The sequence below is a fragment of the Chaetodon auriga genome, chromosome 7 (assembly GCF_051107435.1).
Source record: "Chaetodon auriga isolate fChaAug3 chromosome 7, fChaAug3.hap1, whole genome shotgun sequence".
In the NCBI taxonomy this organism is placed as follows: Eukaryota; Metazoa; Chordata; class Actinopteri; order Chaetodontiformes; family Chaetodontidae; genus Chaetodon; species Chaetodon auriga.
Genome location: NC_135080.1, coordinates 11,176,914 through 11,202,494, shown reverse-complemented (window position 1 = coordinate 11,202,494; position 25,581 = coordinate 11,176,914). Strand labels below are relative to the sequence as shown.

General features: G+C 45.2%; 1 protein-coding gene across 3 annotated transcripts in view; it reads right to left on the bottom strand.

Annotated features, from left to right (window-relative positions):
- Positions 1-1,245: 1,245 nt before the first annotated feature.
- Positions 1,246-25,581, bottom strand: part of npas1 (neuronal PAS domain protein 1) — a 59,730-nt gene continuing 35,394 nt past the window's right edge. For all 3 annotated transcript variants that reach the window (XM_076734275.1, XM_076734276.1, XM_076734274.1), the window contains 9 exons: positions 16,990-17,057; positions 14,832-14,921; positions 7,954-8,128; positions 7,711-7,823; positions 7,030-7,226; positions 6,695-6,801; positions 6,291-6,438; positions 4,669-4,781; positions 1,246-4,567 (listed from right to left, as the gene is read on the bottom strand). In XM_076734275.1, coding sequence (XP_076590390.1) covers positions 3,498-4,567; positions 4,669-4,781; positions 6,291-6,438; positions 6,695-6,801; positions 7,030-7,226; positions 7,711-7,823; positions 7,954-8,128; positions 14,832-14,921; positions 16,990-17,057 — 2,081 coding nt within the window. In that variant the 3' untranslated portion in view covers positions 1,246-3,497. The remainder of the gene's footprint in view (positions 4,568-4,668; positions 4,782-6,290; positions 6,439-6,694; positions 6,802-7,029; positions 7,227-7,710; positions 7,824-7,953; positions 8,129-14,831; positions 14,922-16,989; positions 17,058-25,581) is intronic.

Here is a 25,581-nt window from a genome sequence, read left to right as displayed (position 1 = left end):
AGAGGGCATATGGGTGACTCAATGACAGGCTGAGTGGAAGACAGTCAGGAGAGCTGCCATGACTTGTGCACATACACACACACACACACACACACACATGCATATTGACACGCATAGATTTCATCCGTACAAGCCGCACCTTTACTTCGCTTTATAAAGGCTGTACTCCACAGAAAAGAAGATATAAAGAGGAAACCTGAGATTATTGTGCAGCTCTGTTCAGAGCACATCAGCACACACACACACACACACACACAGAGTCACACACTTATACAGTACATACGGTTTTGCACGTACAATGGCATTTTCTCCCCAACAACTGCTCTTGTTTAGTATGCGCTTCCTTTGGTCTTGAGGAGGAATGATCCTCACTCTAATGAACTAGGGCCTGCCACTTGAATGTAAAACAGGATTTAACCCGTCTTCAATGTCAGAGCCCCTCCCTGGGGCTGCTTCAGACAACACACACACACTCACAAATTCACAGAGATGCACACGCAGACACACACGCAAAGCACCAACCTACACACACACACACACACACACACACACACATATGTACACACACAGTGATGCATGGCCGCATATAGCCTCTCATAAGCCAGACACTCTCCATGTGCTCTCTGTGCTATTGTGTTCATTTCAGATGAATTTATGGTAAAGTCTGGATCCAACACACTCGAGCGATGTCTTGCTTCATGCCAGAGTTGTTCTCACCTGCTCCACCATTTCCTTTTTTTTTTTATTAAGGATCAATATTCTTGTGTTTTATTGTGTGTTTTATCGTGTTTTGTCCACTCCAGGGATATGCAAGATCGCCCACCTGCTTTGTTGATCACACGCAACTGCTCGCCGTGACACAGACATCTTGTATATTTATCCTGCCGCTGATTCCTCCCTTGTGTTTGCTATTCTTGGCTGCGTGTTGCTTGAATTTATGTTAGCCTCACACACACGGTATGGCGACAGGCTGCACATAAATGTCTGCTTTATGTCTGAAATATTGATGTTTTGTGAAAGAGATGCATGTTAGCAACTGATTAAAACTTAAAAAAATGTAACAAATGTCATGTAGGACAAACGTAATTACCTTAAAATATGTGCCCCAAGTGATCTGTTTGAATCTCAGATGAAACCTTAATTAACTATATAAAGCATAAATTTGATAATGCCACTTCATATATCTTAATTGTTGAATTTATGTGCTGTGCAGAAGCAAGAAAGAAACAACAAAGCATTGACTTGTGCTCCTCTACTGGAATATTTTATTGTTATTTTCATCTGTTTCACTGTTTTTCTTTTTACATTTGTTCATTTTATTTGATGAGGTGTGGGTGGAGTATTCACAAAGATGGGAGGATAACGTTAGCTTCACAGTGATGGGCAAAGGGTTAGCTATTTAATTCAACCGAAAAACATAAAAAAAACAAACAAAAAAAACAAACACACACTTGTACAAGCAAGCGCACGCACAGTCATACGCACACATTAAACCAGTAAACACACCAGAATATGTGTACTCACACATATTTGTACGTGACAGCTACAGTATGGGTGAGTAGTGCACGTCAGATCTGAACAATTAGGGTTTATACTTAGTTTTTTATCTGTCAGACATCAGAACGTCGGAGATTTCCACATAAACGGAGCCCTCGGGTCAGACTGACGACCGTAATCTCAATGTGGAAGCAAAACAAAAGCAACACTCAGACAGATCAGTTTGAATGACTTCAATCCAAAGTGCTGGAGAATGATCTGATGTTTTTGTCTCCTTGGTTATTATTGTAAAAAAATGTGTCAGTCCTCACATTTTTTTAATAATGCGTTTGGCCGCACTGACCCCAGCGTTTCGTCGAAAAGAGGCCAAATGTTAAATATCACATTTAGGGGAGACGATTCTCAGTTGTTTGAGTATCTTTCAGACCACCGCCAAATTGTTTGTGACTCCAGTTCAAATGGAAGATAAAATATTCTGAGCACTAATTAAAAAATCCTGTTGTTTCATTTTTTTTTCTTTTTTTTTGCATAAAAAGTGTTTTGTGTTTGTCTGTTTTTTTCAGGAACTCCAATCAGTCAGCGTGAAACAGGAATTTAAAGTGTTTTCGATTTGCACTCTCTAATGGAAAACTTTATTTCCAGTTGTCTGAACTGGACTGAAACCAATCTCAGAATAATTCCGGTTCTTTTTTTTTTTTATTGACCTCTGATGGTCGTTTTTTTAACGACCACACCTGGTCTGTTTATTTCTCTGCCTTTTTAAGTGACCGTTTATCCCCTCCGCTGCACTGTGGTCAGGCTATGACACCGTCTGTTTTAACAGGATCACACAGTGACTTTTAAGTGATGAAGTGCTTTGAGTTCACACCAGAACAAATTTCACTAAGCGCTCAGGAAAACACAGAGGTGTCAATGATAATAAACACTTCTGTCCAGCACCACTTCCTCTCCTAAAAACATTTTCAGAAACATCTTCTTTTAGAATTAAAAAAAAAAAAGGTATTTGGATGATACTGTGCATCCAGTCATTCTGTCTGTCGAGACACATTTTCCACACCATCCTTCCATCTGTTTTATCTGGTGAAGAATATCTAAAATCAATAAAAACCTTTAGAAATAAAAAAGAAAATTATATGGCTTTCATACACAAACACAACTGCAGCATCATACATAATATACTATAATTAATACTCAGTTAAACAAATGACTTTCTATGATCAGACAACAGAAAAAGCGTCCTGTCTGCATTGCATTTTCTTCCCTTATACATAATGGAATGTCTGGGACTACATTATTCATATTTTTGTCCCAACAGTGTGCTTTAACGACTACTTGGATTTTTTTTCCATTATTATTATTTTGAATCTCAATACAAAAAACACCAGTGGGCTGTCTCCATCTCTTTTAAGGGAAACCCGATAATCAAAGTCTCACCTGGATCTCAGTGGAAGAGATGATTTTTTTATAATACTGCAATAATAAAAATTTTATATTCCAAAGTCACTTTCATTCCTACAGACATCTCTGTTCATCTCTTTCTACTGGCTTTAGGGTTAATTGGGTTAATTGGAGTGACAGTGAGGAGGATGTGAGCTGAGGGTCTTTATGGTTTTTGTCTCTATATACAATATGGCTTCTCTGAGTGGAAGAGACACAGAAATCAACACAGTCGTCTAGAGAAAGACACAGAGCGGAGTTCATTATTGTAGAGACGGAAAGTCTTGAGGGACAATCAGTCAAAAGTTTCCATGTCCCGGTTTCTCAGTGAGTCACTGTCACTTGTCCACAATCGGCAGACACAGTAATTCCCTATGGCAGCGACTTGTCACATATTTTAGATCGCAGTTATTCAACTCATTGTCCAATTAGTAACGTCCTCAGAGGCTTAATGTCCTGCCACTTCTGTCTCTCCTGCCCTTTTCAATGTCTCTCTTTCTGGTCTGTCACTCTGCTCCATCCTTCATTTTTATCTTCTCCTTTCACCTCCTCCCCTCCGAGTCTCAGTCCTCCTCAGAGCCTGCAGCCCCCCTCAGTCCATTCATACAGAAGGGCAGGCCGGAGGAGAAAGGGCTGTCAGACGGGGAGAAACCACTGAAGGGTGGCAAGCCGGCCAACCGCTGTAGGTGGGGGAAGAAGGCTGGCGGGGGTCCCTTGTGGTGGTCCGAGCGTAGCTGCAGGCCATCGCTGTGTCCCGCGCTGTGGTGGTGGGAGGGGGGCAGCTCAGGTGGAGCGTAGCGGATAGTGCTGGGAGCGTAGAGGCTCTGCGGGCCTTGCGGGCCGAGGGCGAGGGGGTGGAAGAGGACCCGCCCCGCTGCGCCGCCCGCAGCCAGTCTCTGGAGCAGCTCAAAGTCAGGACCGCTCCCCGCACCGCCACTGCTCCGACTGACCACCCCTGACACGGCCCTCTCATCACGGGGCAGCGGGGAGGACACGGACATGGCGGGGGACAAAGCCGGGGACGGGGGAGTGAACAACCCCTTTGGGGGGGCCTCACTGCTGGAGGAAGAGTCAGGGATCGGGGTGGTGGGGCTGTCGCCGTTGAGGCTGCTGGAGGGGGTGTGTGCGTGTGAGGGTTGGGGCTGGGTGGAGGTCTGTGTGTGTGAGCCCCAGCGCCCCCCGGCGGTCAGGGCTTCATGCTCAGTCTTGATGCTGGGGCTGCCAGGCAGGGGAGACGGGGTCACTACGCTCTTCAGCTGCTGGATCACAGCCCGGCCGTTGTGCACCCTGCCCCCCCTCTCCCCTCTAGTCGGGGTGTCTCCCCCCCTGCTCTGTTTACCTCCTCCCCCGCCGTCTTCCTGTTTCAGTCTGTCACTGTCTGCCCCCTGGTCCCACTCTGTCTCTTCCTCCTCCCCCTCGCTTTCGCTCGCCAGGTCAGAGGAGGCCGACACGCTCTCCTCCGCGTGACGGAGCTCCTCCAGCCTGCGACGGGTTTCGGGTGGAGCGCCTTCGGGTTCGGACCTCAGCAGGCGCTTCCTCCTGTCCTCTGATTGGATGGCAGCCGCGGTGAATTTGTCTCTGCCTTTATTGTCGGGGTCACTCTTCCCCACTGAGCTCTTCACTGGCTGCGAGCCTGAGAAAGCAGGAGATTTTTATGATAAGAGGAGGTGCAGGCAAGTGCTTCTGTGTGTCAGTGGGCATCAGGGGAAAGTAGTAATGCGTGTGGCTTCCTACCTCGGGCCTGCGGGGAGCTGTCGGTGGGGGACGAGCTAACTCGAAGTCGCTCTGCTCTTACGTTCTCTGGCAGCTGCAGCAGATCCAGAGGAGTGTCGGGCAACTCCGTTCGACTGGATTGATGGAGTGATGTGAAAATGGAGAAAGGGAGGGAGAAAAGGTGGACGTAAACACAAATGATCATCTACCACTTAAAACCACTTACAGCTTTAAAAAAAAAAACACTAGCGCCGTGCTGATTTGAGTGAATACTTAGAGATGGAAACAACATATAATCAGCCTAATAACAACCTCCAATAGCCAAACTGCCTCACACTCCTCTAACCTCCACCTAACACACACCCAGTTCTCCAAACAACAGCCCTTGTCGCGCATACACGAGCACTGACACGCCAACAGACAGATAGGCAGACCCCGCCCTTCAAGACACACACACAGAAACACACACACACACACACACACACTGCACTCAGCAGCCCACCTATACACAGTTAAGCTCAGACAAGGAGGAGGCTGCTGGAGAAGTTAATGAGCTCTTGTAATTACAGCACTAATTAACTAAAACACCATTCAGCCCCAAAATTCTGACATCCATTTGTTGTAATTATATAGCTTCAGTCCAATTAGCATTGAAATTCAGCCTACTCCTCTTGTTTTTGTCTGACTGCTCGGTGTGCACGGATTTTTTTTTTGTTATGTGCTGTGTTTGTGCGTGTGTGTGTGCAGTGAGCCTATTTGCATCAGTGTCTGGGTGAATACGTGTGTGTGTGTGTGTACAAGAGGAAAAACGGGAAAAGCATATTTTGTCGAGGTAAGTGCAGTTGTGCCTGTGTGGTAAATAAATAAATCCTTAAACTACAGCAATGCTCCATTTAAAGGGTCATTTAAACGTAAACAGAAACCAGTTTTTCTTAATACATTTCAAAGCCTTCTTATAAGATCACGTCGGTTCAGAGTCATGATGTGAAGCTGTGACTGACTGATGCTGCATTGCTGTTTAAAGACAACATGAACAGCATCACAGCAGCTGGAAAGACTGAGTTTGATAAATAAGTTTAGAAACTCTGCAGAAAAACGAATAGATAAATACAAATTTGTCAAAAAAAAGGAAAGTTATTCAGACAAAGTCAAACAATCTCGTAAAATTATGTGATGAGCGTGAAAGCTCGTAAAGCACCGGGTTATGTTTGACAATTAAATAACTAAAATGATATGAATCTGTCCTTTCAACTGGAAAAACAGTCAGCAATTAAATAAAAGCATATTCACTAACTGCATGTTTTTAAAATTTTAAAAGATGACTTCAGACACCTAAAATTTGTGTCATCTTATGATCAAATTTCAGTTATCTTCAATATTTATATAAAAATGTAAAACTATTAACTTTTCAACTATTAACATTAACTTGTAATGTGCTTTGCTTTGATGTCACTATTCTGAAAGTATCCTCATCAGTTCTCTCACATGTTGGAGGGAGTGAAACTCTTCCAATAATCCCTCCGCATTTCATCATCTATCCCTTCAAAGGATCTTTGTACACAGTGTGGTGCCTGCATATATAAACTTGCTTCATATCAGCAGTCCTGGAGTAAAAAGCGTGGCTCCGCTGTGGTTGCACTGACCTCAGGACGTAGTTGACCCAGATGACGTTGCGTTCGTGCGGGGCTTTGTGGTTGATGGAGACTGTGGCGGTGGACTGGATCCACAGGTAGCCTCCTCTCCTCTGGAGCCAGCGGTAGTAGCCGGTCACCACCTGGCCTTTCCTCAGCACTGGGAGGAGACGGTGGGCAGGTGGAAAGAAAGGATGGAGGACAGGATACGGCAGACGAGAGGAGGGAAAAGAAGCCAGTTATTTGTCAGGCAGTTCATAATGATGGCAGCAGAGGGCGCCTATCACAACGGCTTAGAATGAGACTCCAGCAGGCTCTCCTTCATTCATCACCCCCCCTCAAGTTCAGACACTGTGGAGACTAAAGAGGGTGGGGATGAATTTTATACACTCCGTATGCATATGGATGTAACTCACAGTCCTCGTGGCTCTGCCGGAGGTTTTCCAGGTCTTCTACGTGGATGAAGTGGTAACAGGTATGTCCCACGACCTCTGCTGGGGTCAGATCCATATACTCTGAGATCCTGTGAAGAAATGCAACAAAAAAAAAAAAACACATTTGTCTACTAAGCAGAGGCAGGTGTGTCTTCTAAAACCACCACCTGGCGGGGTACTCAGCCAGCTCCTCATGAAAAAACATGAAAGTGGGAGCTCTCGAAAAGCAATACAAGACTCCAAATATGTTTTTCAAAAAATATGCATTTGTTTATATTCAATGTGCATACGAGTCAACTTCGAAAAAAAACCCTTACCTGTTCTCACAGTATGTGACCTGTAGGTCCATGTTGACTCGGAAGACAAACATTTGGCTCTCCATGCGGACTTCATTAAGCGTGGAGGGAGGGAGCGTGTGTGCCAGCGCGACCAAACCCATCGGTCGACGCACCGAGCGCGTGGAGCCCGGCACGAGCGCAGGGCGGCAGCGGATTCGTCCTGTCACGTGGATTACCTGAAAGACAGAAGACACCTGTGTGTGAGTGTGTGTGTTTCCTTCACGCAAGGTCATTTTTGCAGGATGGAATAAGAATCAGGTGGACTTTGGACTGATCGATGCATTAGAAAGGTGGTTAGACGACCCGGGAAGGAGAAAATTACAGCAAAAACAAAGAGGAAGTCAGAAATATAAGATTCATTAATTTGCTTTGAACATGAACACGACACAAAGTCGGATTCTGAGCTAAAGAATGCTGCAGCGATGCTTTTACAGCAGTGAGTGCAGTAAACTGTTAGTGCAGCGGTCCAGTGTGAAATAAGGTCACAGCCATAAAATGCGCTGAAAATGCCCAACTTTACAGAGCTATGAAACCGTGGCTGTGCCAAAAACAAAATGACAATGGTCTGCTTGTTATTTTAGCTTCCCAACAACAAGCAGGTAAATAGGAAAGTTATGAATAATAAAAGGCATGTTTTCAAAGGATGACAAATGATTGTACCTTGTATCCAGAAGACTTGACGTGCAGGCCTCTTTTGGTGAGCGTGGACTTCATGCGGATGAAGAAGCCACGGTCAGGAGGATCGTCAGCGGGAGAATGAGGACTAGAGGGAGCTGTTGAGGATGAGAGAGGAAGACGTAAAATAGAAAATCCGCCCCGCAGGATTCGCATTATATTCAATTCATTTTACTGTTTTTTGCTTATTTCTCAGTTCTGTCAATTTCCTTGTGTTTTTTTCAGTACCAGGTTCAGGAGTACCAGCCAGGGAGGAGGTGGATGCGGAGCTGGAGGCGCTGTCAGGGGCCGTGAGGCAGCCGGCCTCGGCCCTCAGGTGGGGCCTGATTCCCAGCCGCTCGGCCATCTCGACGTGGTCCGCTGGGTGGATGTAGTCAAACACGCTGCTGCCGGTCAGCTCCACCTGAACAGAACCAAATACACTGATCAAAAACAGAAGCTTAGAGCACATATACCTGGAAGTACACACACACACACCCCCCACACACACCCACACCCCCCCCCCCACACACACACGCACACAGGGGAAAAATCAATACACGTTATGACAGGAAAATGAAAGCGCTGCTCTGGGTTACAACTCAACAAGGAGTGTGGAGGTTGTAAGACATTCCCACACACACACACACACACACACACACACACACACACACACATACATTTAAGCCCAGTCTCAGAGGACCAAGTGACTACAGTATTACACAAATAAAACCAGGGGAGATAAAAATCAATTGTATTTGCTGATTAAAAACAGGTGAACTCCAAGTATCTCCAAAGGTCACATTACTATTCTTCTTCTTCCCCGTGTCCCTCCCTGCTCCTTCATTCAGTTACAGTCTGTCCCAGCAAGCATAAAGAGCAACGCAACAGCTCCTACAGCTCTATATGATCATATCATCATAATGCATCACAGTCGCATCTCTAATCATTTAAAGGTAATAGTGGCGCTGCTCTTGCATGGCATCCATAAAAGCAGCACAATCAGAGTAGATGTGACTCCACCTGAAGCTGTATAAATGACTGTGTGTGTGCGCGAGAGAGAGCATCCATGCGGCTTCTATTACATCTGTGAATGTGTGTGTATGCCTGCGCATGTGTGTGCCAATACCATTCCATCTGATAAAGCCGTGGCTGCAGCAGCCTCACACCCTTGTCTGTAGGACACAGCCATTTATTACCGGATTAGAGCCATTTACTGCAGGCTTTATGGGAGCTTCAGCAGGCCCTCAAGGACATCACAGCCGGGGGAGAGGAAGAAGTGGGAACGGGGGAAGGCGGGAGCGGAGGAGTGAGAGCGGCGGACGATGAGAGAACAGAGAAGGGTAAAGATGGAGGAAACCCCACCGAGTGAGGGAGGATAAGAGAAGGGACAGAGGCTCTTAATCCCAGACAGGGTTTGATCTCTCGGGGATGCCCTGTTTTTTGTAATTGTGCCACCTCTAATAAACATATTACTATAATACTACATTTGATAGGCACCATATGGAGTCATTTTCCTACATGCTGAAATAAATGTACCTGTACCAGACTTACTTACCTGCTTGGCATTTTAAAGCCCAGTACATAAATAAGATTCTTTTTTCAGCTTTATTTGACATGCAGATAAAGAAACGCAGGTGTGCAACAAGAAAAAAGTTAAAAAAAAGTTGCAGTCATAATCACATCTTAACCACAGCGCCACTGTATGTCCCCATAGACAAGTTTTAAAGGCCTCATCAATTCAAACCCTGAACACAGAGGGCATATGAAATGTGCAGTCAAACAGTTTAAAGGCAGATGTCCAAATTCTCCCCGTGTTCATTGTTCTGTTATCTCTTGTTACGTGCAAAATACATGTTTAAATACACTTTCTTTTTATGAATTTTTATATGATAATCACTCATTTCTCTTCCTGTAAAATCACCTGATGGATCTAAGTCCTATAGTCACTTTCTATTAGCTCTGTTTTTGGTCTCGACCGGCTCCTGAGGTATGCTTCTTTAGTGGCTAAATGCTTCACTATGTTGACCAGCTTATTGCTGTCTGTTGTTTGGTGCTGGGCAGGTAGTGTACAGTGGGTTTTTTTAGAGCTTCCTTTGCTGGAGACAACAACCTGCTGTGGTCCAGAATAACACTATGAGAGCAGTGAAGTTGTGGCCGGACAGCTGAACAATGAGCTAAACTCAATAAAGCTCAGTAAAACCGAGGGGAGCTGCAGATTCACCACGATGAGTGAAGCCTTTTGTTTTCACATTGTCATTTGATACACTAGTATTATACTTTTTATGCTTGTATGACGTTGTTTTTGCACTTATTACAGCGATTAATCATAGGTAGCATCAGCAGCGGAAGAAAATTAGTACTGAGACTCTCTTCAGAAGAATATCTGCACATCCTTTTTAATTCTATAAGATAAGCATCAAATGTAATAATCCATAATGTTTTGAGGCCCTAAAAATGAATATCCTGTGTATTAAAGGGGTTGCACCGAAAGCTTCACAACACCCTGAGTCGACAGCGTGTTTCTTTCTGATCCCTCTTCTCTTCATTATGCAGATAAAACGTCAGCAGTGTAATTACAAGGTGCTGGATTCTTCTGCCGCATTCCTTTTGATTCTGACATCAAAACTGACGCATTCATTAATGTTTTAAAAATTAAGAGTTCGCATCTACGCATTCAGAGGCTGGGTATTTGACAAGTAAATGGCCTGAGTTTGGTTTCTAAAACTCTGGATGAACCTCGCTTTAGGCATCTTTCATTACTGATTCTATCTATCTATCTATCTATCTATCTATCTATCTATCTATCTATCTATCTGTGGTCATGGTGTCTGTATTTTATGAATAGCAATTCTTCTGCAAAGGGAATTCTTGTCGTTTCTAAACAAGGACTACATTTACCTCTGCTCACGGAGACACAGTCCCCTGGCCCTGTGGTATTGGAAAACAAGGTAGAGAGACAAACAGGTCCTTATGGGCTTTACCGGGCTTAAGACCTATCCGAATAATATCACTCCATCACAGGCAGCAGGGAGGGATTGAAAAAAGATCAGACAGAAATGAGAAGATGAGAAAAAGACGGAGCGATTGAGAGGATGAGTCAGGCTCAGACATAAAAACAGGTATAGAATGTGGCGCGAAGGGAGACGTGAGGAGAGACCAAGATCATTCAAATCTCTCTGAGTGTGTGTGTGTGTGTGTGTGTGTGTGTGTGTGTGCAGGCACATGGCGCGCCTCTGTTTCTCTGCATATGTGACTTGACTGTCTGTTTTTGTGTCTCTGCGCGTCATTGTGTGTCACTGTTTGTGTGAGCAGTTGTCTGTCAGTGCATCTGTGTGAACCTGTGTGAGTGCGTGCGTGTCGACACGCACGTGCACGTATGTATGGCAGTGTGGTGAGGATGAGGGGGAGGAGGAGGGCAAGCAAGCAGGGGAAGGAGAGACATGATATAAATAATAGCAGGGGGCTTTAATATGTATGAGGCATCCGGGCAGTGGTCCACAACACACTCTGAGCCCTCAGCCCTCACTGACTGATGGGAGAGGAGAGAGGGAGGGAGGGGGAGAGGGGGGAGGGGGTGCAGGGGCTGCATACTAACCATTCCCAGATCAATTCTCTCCTCCCTTAATCTACCATCCTTCCTCCCTTCTCTTTACCCCATTTATCCCTTTTCTTTCTCCTCCTAGCCCCTACTCTTACCTCTCTATTCCGTCCACCTCTCCTCCCTCCACTTCCTCACCTCCTCCAGCCTTCATCCATCCCTCTCTTGCCTCCTCTGCTTCCTCCCCCCATATCTGCTATGTGGCATTCCCAGGTTTATCCACGTGCTTCCAGCCTGGAGACCCGGTGTGAAGAAAAATGATACCTGAAGGCGCCAGGGGAGTGGGCGGCAGGCTGTGCCCTTGGTCAAGGTGCCTGACCTGGGTTAAGCCGGCTAAGCAACCCCCCTGTCAGGGGAGAAGCCCAGGGTGTAAGCCAGGGCAGAGGGGTCAGACAGGGGGGACAGGAGACGGCAGGGCAGGGGCAGTCCACGGGGGCGACATGCCCTCTAAAACAAACCACCAGTTACACTTTTTCACTCAGAACATCGTTTGTTTGTCTGTCCTTCCCCTCTCCCCTGCGTCCGCCCCCACTCGCCAACAAAGTATACCGAAGTGTTTTTGTCCTCTGCCTCCCACCTTTTCTCTCTCTCTCTCTCTCTCTGTATGCTTTTCTTCCTCGTCCTATGTGTCCATAAAGACGCGATGCACTCCCTCTCACATATCCCCCTAACTCATCTCAACTCCTAACTCCATCTGGCCTTTCGGGTTGCCTCTCTCTCTCTCATCATAAACACCCTCCATGCCCGCCCGCTCTCATCTTTTCAGGAAGGTAAACGTGGCGTTGTATGTTCAAGGTTTTGAACGTAATCTTCGATCATAAATAATTTCATTAGAATGCTGATGGCTTAGGCCCTGTTTGAGTAGATGTGATGGGTTAGGCCATCTGCTCAGCTGATAAGAACAGCTCTGTTTTATTAGCATCTCCACCAAAGCCTCGGCTGTCTTGTTTACCTAGGCAATCCCAAGGCGAATTTCATTCCTACTGCACATTTAAACTCTATTTACACACTCAGACTCTCCCTCTCCTCTTTACCACTGTCTCTCTTTCCCTCCTATATTCCTCTCCTTTGTTTTCTCCCCCTCTTGTAATTGTCTGTCTGGTTCTATATGTTTCTCTCTGTCTCTCTGCATCTTCCTCTCTGTTCTGGCTTCTGGCTTCCACCACCATTCTCTTACCGTTCAGGCTGGTTATCTCTTAATTTTTTTTGCCCTTATATCTTTTCATCTGTATGTGTGGGTTATTTACACATTTGTCTTTGCAAAGTGAAGACCCAAGAAACTCCACAGCAGGTGCGAACAAACAACTCTTATCCTGAACTTACATTCAAACAGGACAGGTTTGTATTTAATCCAGTCAGTCGTACGTAATACAATACTTGCCCATATGTTCATTAATTGAGTTACTGGCCATGAAGAGATCGCTTCCTAATGTGGAGCTGCTGATGTGCCCCTCCTCAAAAAAGTAAGTGTGCGTCAGAGCTGTGGTGGCTCCAAAGAGTAGCTTAAAGGTCTAGTGTTTAGAATTTGGTGGGATCTAGAGGTAAGGTTGCAGATCAAATGAATACCCTTCGCCTCACCCTCCCTTTCCAGGCATGTAAGAGGACCCACGGTGGCTGAAAAACTCATGAAAAATGTAAAAGCCGCCATGAGAGCCGGTTTGGTTTGGTTTGTCCATTCTGGGCAACTGTAGAAATATGGCGGACTCTGTGGAAGAGGCCTCGTCCCTCTGTAGATATAAAGGTTGCAAAAGCACAACAACTCTTATACTCAGGTGATTATACACTAATGAAAACACAATTATGAATATTATATTCCATTTCTGCCAACAGATCTGCCTAAATCCTGAACGCTGGACCTTTAACACCCCCCTGACAATCTTGCAGTTTATCTTCTCACACCCAACCACACTCTAAGTTAGTCTTTGAGTAAACCCACAACGTTTTTGGAAATGAGGCCAAGTGCTAAAATATTTTCATCAGTGATGTTGGGTGTGGTCAGAGGTTGCAGAACGCAAGCTGGCTCGCCTTGATTTCTGCTCTGTATCATATCGAGTGAAAGGACGTAGAAAGGGAGATTGCGCATAGTAGCACTTGCAGTAGTTTCCTATGCAGTAATGAGACAATGCAAATCTTCCCTATATTCACAGAATGCAAACACAGTTACTGCGAGAAATATAATTAAACAACAATATGGCCTGCACAATACATCCATCTGGTGCCCTCAATGGCTAGAATTCAATGCTGAACTACATATAAATGGAAAACTATGCCTTTAATAGATGGGGGAGCAAAAATCTACAGTCCAGGATTTTATGCAAAAATGCATCCTAAAGTTGAGCTGAAAAAAATATGAAGCTTCCACAGTCAGAGTTACACAAATCAAGAGGGTATTCACTTGGTCACTGTGGTCACGTAATCTCTGTGCCGTGTCCTGGAAACGACCCTACATGCAGCTACCAGGAAGCGTCCCTCTGCCATGGCTTGGCAAGGAAGCACTGCTCTTATTATATTCATACACTGCAATAATTTCATACTGAAATGAGTGCGACTCTGGCAGATACCCACTTGATTTGCCAGCCCTACTTTACAGTGCATTTTTACACAGGGTGAGGATTTTGTCCCCCATCTCTGACAGCGTAGGCGTGTTAGGAGGTGACCACTTCACAGCCAGTGTTTACAGTGACTAATGACTTTCAGCATCCTAAGACAGAGTAGAAAAAATCCAAACTTATCCATGAATGTCACCAAGGGCAGACTCTCAATCACGTTTCTGCATTTTAAAAAACGCTCAGTTACTTGTGTTATTGTAGCACTAACTTCCCTTCTTTTTCTGCCTCTCTCATGCTGTACCGATTCTTCTTACTTCGAAACATCTCTCTCTTATCACACCTCGCCTCCTTTCCTCCCCCTCTCTTTCTCTCTCCGGCTGTCTCTATCTATCTTCCCATCCCCCTTGGTGTTTTTCCCCCTCCCTACAATCAATGTGGCTTTTAAGATGCCTATCGATTTGTTCCCCTAGACAGGCCCAGCGCGCTGGGGCGACACTTTGATTGCTGGGCCAGTAATTACTGTTATTATTTATGCATCTGGGCAAAATGGCAGGACTTAACATTCACAGTACAAGAGGCCACAGGCAATCAACAGAGGTGAGCACCTGGAGAGGGAGAGAGGGCGGTAGAGAGAGGCAGAGAGAGAGTAGCATTGCCCCCGTGAGAGTTGCACTCCAGAGATGAGCGCAAAGAGTGCAGTCAAAGATATTCACACTCACTCACTCACTCACACACACACACACACACACACACACACACACACACACACGCACACGCACACACACCACACTCACTCCTGGGAGGGGATATGAAAGCGTAAGCAGAAGATAGGCACATCTGTGCAAATGCACTTGTATACAAAGGATTATTCCAGTGTGTGCATGTACATGTGTGCATGTGTGCGTGTGTGTGTCTGCGTGTGTGTGTGTGTGTGTGTGTGTGTGTGTGTGTGTGTGTGTGGAATGAGGTCGTCTTACCTGTGAGAGTCCCAGGTAGATGGAAACTGTCTCTGAGATGTAGAGGAACCGTCCCTCATGACTGACCACGAACACAAAGCCATCCAGAGACTGTGCACATAAAACACACACACACACACACACACACACACACACAAAGGCAAACAGAAACAAGACAGACAAATTAGAGCAATTAGTGTGTATCGAACAAATTACAATGAGCTAGAGAACAAACAACCCGTCACCCCTCGGTCTGCTCTCTCAATTCATGAGTGCACGCGCACACACAGACAGATACACACACACACGTTCACGTGCACACACAAATGCAAAAAGTGAGAGGACATGAAACAAGTCCCATAGATGCAAGCTGCATCTACAGACAACAGCTGTCAACAAGACTTGCATTATAAAACACACAGAAAGCAGCACAGACACAAAAATGCCACATGTACACACACACACACACACACACAGACACACACACAGACACACACACACACACACACACACACACACACACACACACACACACACACACAGTCAGACATTTAGGCAAGCGCACACACAACCGTACATAAACAAATAGAGCAAGAGACATGAGAAACTGAGCTTATAGACCAGAGCTGTTTCAATCAGCTGTAATAAACTCAGAACCAAAGCTTCATTTTGGATCTCCGGCCACACACAGACATACACAGACATACACACACACACACACACACACACACACACATAAACAGACACCAGTACAGACACAGATAGAACCAGAGTCATTACAGCCTGCAGTGATTCTAATGAGAAGTGAAAGGTATACAGCCAGACCATTAGAGAGGACTGCTTCAGAGAATAATACTAATCGTCATAACAAGCATCCAGGAGTGAGCCGACACAGCCTCAGCCTCACACACACACACACACACAAACACACACATACACACAGGCGCACAGACCAGGGCCACTTTGCTCTAGAAGAATGATTGCTATTTTGGCGGCCCAGTGCTTAAAGTGGCAGTGGTAATTTATGCAACTGACACATCCAGTATGCAAATGTGTGGCCGGGGTGTGGGGCGTCGTGTGTCGCGGTGAGGAGAAACCAGCCGCCTGAATGTCGGAGAACTAAAGTGCAATTATCAGGCTATTACGGCGGGAGGACGGCTGGGAGGGAAGAATCATACAGTTTTTCTGGAGCGTTAATTTGATTTCTATCAGCGCCGTTCCCTAAGCCTCCCTTCCTCTTTAAAATGCCGGCGGAGAGCAGACATATGTAATGTTTCTTTGTTTTACCAGAACCTCCTCACTTCTGAATTCTCAGGCTCTCTCCCACTCCAACCAGTTTCCTACTTGTGCAAGGCAAATGTATTTGTATAGCACCTTTCAACATTACATAAGACATAAAGGTATTAAGAGCCTTCAACTTTCACTTTATCCCTCTGGGCTCCTAACCACCTCTCCTCCCTCAGCCTCCTCCTTGTCTAAAACACAATCTGCAGTTACCTTCTTCACACTTCCTCTGAGTCTTTGTCTCTACATCCTGCATTTCGTCATCCCTGCAGCCCTCCTGCCCCAGAATCCCCCCTCAGGCTCCATTCATCCGTCAGTGCAAAGGGAGGAATTCTTTGGCAGCCAGCGATACAGTCCGAGCATCGGAGGTTTATGAGATGTGCCGGTGTCCGTGTGTGCGAATGTGAGAGCATGAGTTAGGAGTTTGCTTGGAAATGTAAGTCTGAGGGGAGGAAGACTTGAGCTGGTGCAAACTGTGATCGCACGCAGCACCGACACTCTGTAGCACAATGCAGTCACTTATGAGACGAATGTGCTCATCTGTCAAGCAAAATACTTGGCAGATTTGAAACTTTTCAGATCAACAGAGGGATAAAGAGTCTTCCTTTATAGGCTGAGAACGTTCTCCTGCTTCTCAAGCTAAATAAACCATTTGAAAACCCATTGGACTGCCTCAAAAATGTATTGTCACAAAGCTGAAAAAGAGTTTTTCTGAGCTTGTGTAACAGTTGATGTTTTTGTGGTAGAGACATGGTTGTCACAGGACAGCCGTGAAAGATTACTCTCGCAAACCCACGAAAACCTCTCAAACACATGATGTAACAACATGTAGTTAGATGATATCATCGCAATGATCACAGAAGAAGAAGGAGGGTGTGGGTGCTGTGGCTGTTACCTGCAGGAGGTGCGCCCCTAGGTGCTGCTCAAACATGTCAGTCGCCAGAGAATGAGATGATCGTCTTACTGCAGAGAGAAAGGAGACAAACACACATCAGACACCGACTGGCATCAACTCTCACGCGATACTACATGTTCTTCGAGAGTGATGGTACAAATAAGAAGCATTGAGATCCCTGGTCACTCTTAGCATTCATTTTGCCATATTAAGCATAGATTTGAGACAATATCATCATATACAATGTAAGATAAAAGGTGTCCTGGGGGTTTGAGGAGCTGCAGCGTCCTCAGGGTTTTGTTGCATGTTGTTCCCCATCACACTCTGAGTGTCTGTCACCTCTCTACTGACAAAAACTTACAAATAAAAGCAGAAAACTCTGCAAGAAATACAAAAAAAAAACACATTTTAACGACTTGTTTGATTTGTTTGTATCCTTCCATCACGAATGGCAGAAATCACTGCATGAAAAGAGATGTATCCTTTAAAATGTGCGACGCGTTCAAGCTCACCTTTCTGAATAAGGAAATATCTAGAAGAGGTGAAAAAACTCCAAGACGAGCTGTTTACGGCAGCTCTGCGGACATTTACAGTGACTCATCAGGATCAGGGAGGTGACATTAATAAACCTGCCGGTTACTCTACTTTCAGATTGGGTTAATGCAGCTATGATTAGTGATTATACAAAATCATCTGTACGTATGACTCAGCAGGGTTTTGTAATCATGTAGCATCTCTGTGACGTCTTTCAATCTTCACTGAAATGAAAAGTGAAACTTGAACCAATCATGTCTGATAAACAGAAGAATCGACCGAAACGGTCGCGGTAGTCTACAAAAACTGAGCATCAGGAGGGGGTCGCTGTGTGACGCACACCACTCAATTGCCGCCAGACACGCAAACAAACACACACACACACACACACACACACATACACTCATAGTGTCTGCATCGCCACTCTTAATGCATCCCAAACACAAGCTATCAGAGCTGCTTCAGTGCCAAAGTGGTGCTGTTTACCAAGGCAATTACAATACAAATAGAGTTGGAGGTGGTGAGGTAGGGGAGGGGGGATGAAGATAGGTACGAGAGGAGCAGAGAGGGTACGGCCATGAAAATGAGAAAACACTAAGGAAGGCGAGAGTGATCACTTTCTACCAGGCAAACGCTGGCATGAAGGGCTGCAGTGACGTGGAAGATTAATTTAGCAATCAGCCGTATTTACTGTTTTATGTCAAAAAGAGTATGTGACGGTGTGTGTGTGTGTGTGTGTGTTTGTGTGTGTGTGTGTGCACGCGCGCACCTGTGAGTGTGTGATTGCAAAGTGGAGACCGTACATGAGAACTAATCTCACTCCAACAGGGCTGCTTTTGAACACAATGTTCCTTATCCGACAGAGACAAACTACATGTGTGTGTGTTCGTGTGTAGGAGAAGTGTGTGTGTGTACAAGAGCATATGAATGTGTGCATGTGTGTGCGTGACTTTAAGGATCATCGGATATCTGTGTGTGTATGTGTGTGTCGCTGCAAGGCTGAGGGAAATCAATACACGTTATGACAGGAAAATGAAAGCGCAGCTCTGGGTTACAACTGAACACAGAGGGAGGGTCGGAACACATACACACATACACACCCACACACACAAACACAAACACACACACACACTCTCACACACACAAACACATGCACACACACACACATATATATTGCCCAGCTGCCTCCTTGTGATGTGGGTTTGGTGAATAGAAGAGGGAGGCATTCCATTAGAGCTATAGACACACACACACACACACACACACACACACACACACACTTCAGGAATACACACAGCAATGAATTCTCATGCACAGACTACACAGCGGCAACATGCCCTCCGATTAAACAACACGAATACCCGCGCACACACTCACAAACTCTCACACATACACACACACACATAAATACAGAGTTGCCGGACAAAGCCACAGTGGCATTGTGAGATTGGGGTCCCCCTGTGTGACAGAGTGTGAATATAAATAAGGCAAGTCCATTCAGGGCTATGAAAGGGGGTCTGGTGCTGGGACCCTTCAGCCTAGCCAGTCGCTGCCTGGAGGGGGGATGGGGAGCCCATCTCGCTCTCTGCCTGCTTGTCAGGCTCCCTTGTGGGCCTGCGATGGAGCTGCAGTGCTGGGGAGTCTGGAGGAAGCAACCCCCATCATGACCATATGAGAATGAATCAAAAAAGACACACACACACATACACGGCAATGAGAGTTTGTGCATGCCTTACAACTGAAGAAAAATACATGGAGCATGTGTGTGTGTGTGTGCATACTGAGCTTCATGCCACAGATCCCTGGAGGAGTGAAGGTGATGGTGGGTGATCAGTACTGCTGAGTAGTGTCAGCAGGGCGGAGGAAACGCTGGATGTGACATGAGGCCAGGAGGGCTGACGGATGAGTCTACACACTCTCTCACACACACACAAATACACAGAGGACCATTTATTAAAGACTGCCAGGGTACAATAGGGCAGCCAGGAAACCAAAACACTGGACCTGGTGTGTGTGTGTTGGTGTGTGCGTGTGTGCGGACGCATGCACGAGTGTGTGCACATGTGAGAGAGAGTCTCACAGCGGTGTTGGTATCTCACCCTGAGAACAAAGATCCTTCTGTAGTGGTGCTGTGAACCCCTACTTCTATATGTGTGTGTGTGTGTGTGTGTGTGTGTGTGTGTGTGTGTGTGAGACTGAGGCTGCCATGCATCATTCTGTATGTACCCTTAAATGTTATCACTTCTATAATATGCATTCCTAATTTTTCCTAGTTTCATCACTCCTGTGGGTGATCAAATTCATTGCTGATGAGCCGAGAAACACAAGCAGCGAGACAAGCAGTCACACAGGTTCTAAACAAACACCCCACAGTGTCCTTTGCAAACATCCATCACACTGTTCAGACTTTATTTCCTGGTTCAAATTTGATCAACCGCACACTCGCGCAACAATCAGCAGGTGAATGGGAATAAAATTTGGGGGCACGAATCTCACCAAAATACATCTTTTGAGTGTTGAATGCAAGTCCTTCCTCATAAAAAACCGCAAAGCCATTTACATGAATAAAGTCGTGCATCCATGTTTGCAAGCTCGCAGTTTTATTCTTCCCTGCCTTTGCGGACTCACTGCTAAGCTTTTTTCCCTGTCAATGCAACAAAGTCTCGATGCGTGGAGAGCACGGGTCGCCTGTGTGCTACCTCACATGCATGTGCATCCTCATGCATGTGCACGATTCAAAACAAAGCAGGGACGCATACATACACACCGCTCCACAACACTATTTATGGTGTTAAAAAGTTCATTTGAGGGTAAAAATTGTAAAAAAAAATTGAAAGGATTTCTGAAAGTGGAGATCGACATTTCAGCAGCTTTCAGACTGAAACACACCACATGCTGTACCTCACACAGCTGTATGTTTGTCCCTCTTGTGGCTTGTTTAATTAAGCTGAAATCAGACCTATTTGGCCCAAAGCTTACAGCAAATACACCACGAGGACCCACAGTCAAAAGAAAGCAGTGAGAAGTAAGTAACAGTGCTCGTTTGGACAGAAACCTAATGAGCCAGTACTCTGCTCTTTGTAAATTGAAGCACCAACATTGCCAACATTTTGGATTTTACCTCCAATAAATGGTTTAAGTAATCAGGCTAAACTGTTGTTGTTTGTAACCTGTCTGACTGTCTGATGACTCATTCCTCACCCCGTCTGACTCTGTTGTTGCCATGCTGCCGGATCTCTGCAATTACTCTGATGATGCAATGCTATGGACAGAAAGTAGAAAATAAGGTCTGAGTTGTTTCTGTGTTGCACATGCATGTAAGACGTCCATGCCTGCGCACAGACCTGGATCCAAACCTGAGCGTGCGCCTGAGATCTTTGATCGGCCCTTTCTGTCACACTCCCATTTCATTAGCTTCCCAGCACTCTGCCGCGAGGTTTAATTTCATTGTGGGAATAGGAGATAGAATGGGACTGGGCGCGATCGGACACGTTAATTATAGTCTGACTCGCAGGTCAATTCTCGGGGTCTCCCCAGCGCTCCACGAGAAGAAAAGATAGAAATTTCATTTGAATGATTTTCATTATACTTCTGTCTAATACATAATTTAGTCCCAGTTAAGTCCATGAGTAATGGCCACACACACACACACACACACACCTATACATCCCCCCTGTCTGCATGCACATAACCTTGCACCGCCTTCTTTTCCACCCCCACGGTGTCAACCTCTTTAACCAGGTTAGGATGTTACCATGGGAGCCAAACAAATAACAGAGGCAGTGAAGCCCTCTTTCTTCATCCCTCTGTCTTCTCATCAGTCTTTGTCTGATGAGGCTTGCTCCACTGCCATAGTTTCACCCTTTCAAAACAAGAGCCTGATCACCTGCCAAGTTGTTTACTACCATCCAAATGTGACGTTTCGGCTGTTCGACAGACAGAGAGAGAAAGAGTGACCCTAATCGCAGTGTCCCTCTCTGGCACAATTATCTTCTCACTCTGACATCCATCCCTCCCTCCATCTCTCTGTCTCTCCTCCGTCGCTCCCTCGCTCCCTCGCTCCCTTTGCGGTCGAACATAATTTGAGTGCAATTAACTTCCCTTAAAAGCCCCGGCTGCTTTAAACGCCGTGAATTAGAGGGGAGGCAGATGCAGGGAGAGCGCGAAGAGATGGGGGAGACAGGAGGGAGGGCAGCGAGACGGAGGCAATGAAAGAAAGGAGAAGAGGGAGTGAGAGAGGGAGAGGGAGCGGGTGGAGGCGGAATGAAAGTCAATGTCACCAACGCTGGGGAGGGGAGAGGTGTGTTTGACCTCACTAACAGAGACAGTAAAACTCTTCAGCTGGCCCTGTTGCTGCCAGTGAGTTGTCATTGTACTGTACCTTGTAAAAGACTGAGGGGTTCTCCAGCTGCCGCGCTGCACCTGCTAAAGGTTGAGCTGCAGCAAATTTGCAGAGAGCGAATTTATGCCTCAGAAAACTTCACTTGAGTGTAATTTCTGCAAAAACATAAACTATAATAACCTGGACGGCTTCATTTAAAATGGAAAGTTACATTTTTTCATGGCCAGAGCTTTTATTCATAATAAGATGGCCAAGTTATTTAGCAGCGTGGCTAATGTTATTGATTATACTGAAGATATTAGCTTATCACAGATTGTTGCTATTAACTAACGTGCAGGTGGACAACAAACAGGAAATTGCACCACAGAAGTGCCAAACATCTTTTAACTGTCCTCCTCTCTACATATCTTGGTCACAGTTCTTTAATTACCAAATTTAAGGGATCCTTATCAAGTACATTACGTGTTTTGTTAAACAAAGGACCAAAATCTCATTACTGTTTTTCTTTTTTTAATTTCTGTATTTGCCTCAAAATTCAAACGCTGATCAAGAAAAAGAGGATTCGGGCGATCGGCCAGATTTTTCTTCTAAACAGCAACTAACAATCGTGTTTTCTTTGACCTCCAGTGGTTTAACGTCTCTAACTCGCCGTCAGGTGCGGTCACAGGTGCAGCGGAGCACACTTCTGACCACTCGTGGCGATGCAGGGGGAGGTCAGAGGGAGGGCAGTGCAGCACTCCTCTCCCTTTCAGCCTGATGTTAACTTACACTTTAAACAAACCTCCAACTTATTTGCAAAACAGATCCACACAGTAAAATCATTACCCACACTTACCTCATTAACATTCATCAGCGTTTACAGACTTTCTGATTTGTGTTTGACCTGCTGTACTGTGCGTAGTTGTGTGCAATGAGGGGTTCTCACTGCTCACATTTGGCTCTACCGCCAAGATATTCTGCCTAAACTGTTAGCGTGTCTGCTACCTGTCTGGTCCTCTTGTGTTTCCTGCACTGTCAGACCGCTTTTTAGCGATGTTGCTACTGTACAATGAGCGTGGTGAGTTCAATGCTACCACAAGCTATGGAAATAAGGCTCCGGTTCAAGAAATAATGGAATTATCTTATAACAGGACATTTAAGATGGCAGGGAAATAGAAAAAGAAAAAAAAAAGAAACTGACCCCCAAAGCAAAATTTACTCAATAAAGAGAGGTTTTGAAATATAAATGATTTGAAATAAAGGGGTTGATCCTTCAGTATGCACTGCAAACAAACACACACACACACACACACACACGCACACACACACACACACACACACACACACACACACACACACACACACCCTGAAAGGGAATGAACATCATGGGTCATTTTACTTTTCCTCCCTTCAGCCCTTCCTTTGCGTTTGCTCCTTCCTTCCATAATCTGTCTCTCTCCTCCATCTTTCCCCCCTCTCCTGCTCTCTCAATCTCTCTCTTTCTCTCTGTGAAGGTCATGCAATTGATTTTCCTCTGTCTATTCATTTTTCAAGACTGGCTTTGAAACGTGGGAAGCAGACAAAAGCCACACCGGCCCCTCCCCTTCCCTCCATCCCTCTCCTCTCCTCCACCCTCCACCTTTTCCTTCCCTCTGCGCTGGCCCTCGCCCCGTCCAAAAACCCTCGGACAAGGGGGAGAGTGGAGGAATGTAACCTCCCCCCGCCTCCTCCTCCCCCTCTCTCCTTCCTTCTTCCTCTCTTCCTCTCTCTTTATTCCTTCTACATTTGTCCCTTCCCCTCCTCTCCGTCCTCCTCTCCCTTTCAGCTGGATCTCTGACCACATTCCACTAACGGAATTAAAGTCATGCATCACACTTAAAACCCTGCCAATGCATTGTGGGTAGACTTGTTCAAACTGATGTCCAAATTAGCATCGCATTTTCAGCCCTGGCTCCTCAGAGAGTGTGTGACCTGCTTGTAAAAATCTCCAAACATTTAATAAAATACTCAAGATATCAGATCCCGGTCCAGCGGAAGAAATGTCCAAGATAATTCAGAGTGTGACGCCGGCTGCGGCTGGCATGCGTTTCCGTGACCTTCGCACAGCTGCTGCAGGATTCCATATATTTGCAGTTATGGCTCACATTCGTATGAGAAGTGCTTCTCTCTGTAGTGTGAGCAGCACACCTCGCATTTGTCTTTCGAGCACACTTCCAGTTCCTGCACAGGACGGCACATCTACCAGCGCACCTCCTTTTCCAAACAGCCGGTATTTTCTATCAAGGCCAAGGAAAGCCTGGAACACTGAGGCAAAACAATTCACTATGTGTAACACTCAGTCAAGGCCGCTGCTGTGTGTAAGCGTGCTAGCGTATCACTCAGACATTCAGACTGTGCAACGCTGCATGGCCGATTAGATATCGATGGATCCCAATGGATTCACCTATAACAATGTATATTTTCTCATGCTGTGGCAATAGATTCAGGCTCATCGCGTGTGTATTATATAATATCATTTCTCTGAGTGGGATACATTTAGTACAGTGAGTTATTGCTATTGTTGGTGAGATATTTATCATTATGGCTGGGTATAATCATTTCTACGGTTTCTACGTGGAGACTGAAAGGAGTGTGGAGCACTGAACATTGAAAATGATGAGATAATGAAATTATTATGCTGTGTCTCAGTTCCATGCTACCTACTAATTGTGTACAGTATGTGCATAATACTAATTGCCATACTGCTTTCGCAATTAGTATACATAGAAAATCAATGTACCTTATTAATGTACAGAAAATGCGCGACAATGGCTGTGAATAGGCCTTTTCAATTGAAGACATATTGACATGTTATCGGAGGAAAAGCACAGGTGTAAATAACAAAATGAACGATGGCTGAATTCCATTTAGCTGCTAAAGTTTCAGGGTTCTGGTATTTTAATGTGTTGTTATTAGTCACACCAGAGCTTTTCCAACTATGACAACTCAAAATGTCAGAATACAGCATGATGCTGGAAAGCCACTGCCATTAAATTTCATACAGAGAGAAGCCAAAATATCTTTCCGACAACACACACACACACACACACACACACACACACACACACACACACACACACACACATATTAATATAGGTATAGCAAAATTCAAGCATATCTTAGAAAAGGATAGCAATTTTTACACATATTTAATCAAGTTCTCTCGTGGACGCTTGTTTTAAGACACAAAATAGGAATGCTTTGAAAAGTTTGCCATATTTTATAGAACATAAAAACATGTTTATATTCCTTAAACTAAAGCAGTGCTGCACTTGAATAGTTGCCCTCACATGAGACAGATTAAGGTCGGTCAAAATCAAAGAAGCACAGGCTGAGATATGCTGACTTTTAATCCTCAGTGTGGTTCCAAAAACACTGAATCCTACATTTCCCGTAACACAGCTAATAGGGTCTTTTCATACACGTCCGGTAAACAGCACGTCTTTCAAACTCAACACCCCCTGCTTGAAAACAGGCTTTCTGTTGTAAATTTGTTATATGTGTCGTTCTCCAAATGACAACTAAACTGACATTTGAGGTTTAACCAGTCTCGCTCCCCTTTAGGGATTTTGAGAAAAGCATCAATTGATATCAGTCCTATTGATACTTATTACAACTTATTATGTCATTAAAACCTTTATATCTTATCAGGAATGTTTTACATATTGTGGTAAAGCAAGCCACACACACTTACAAGC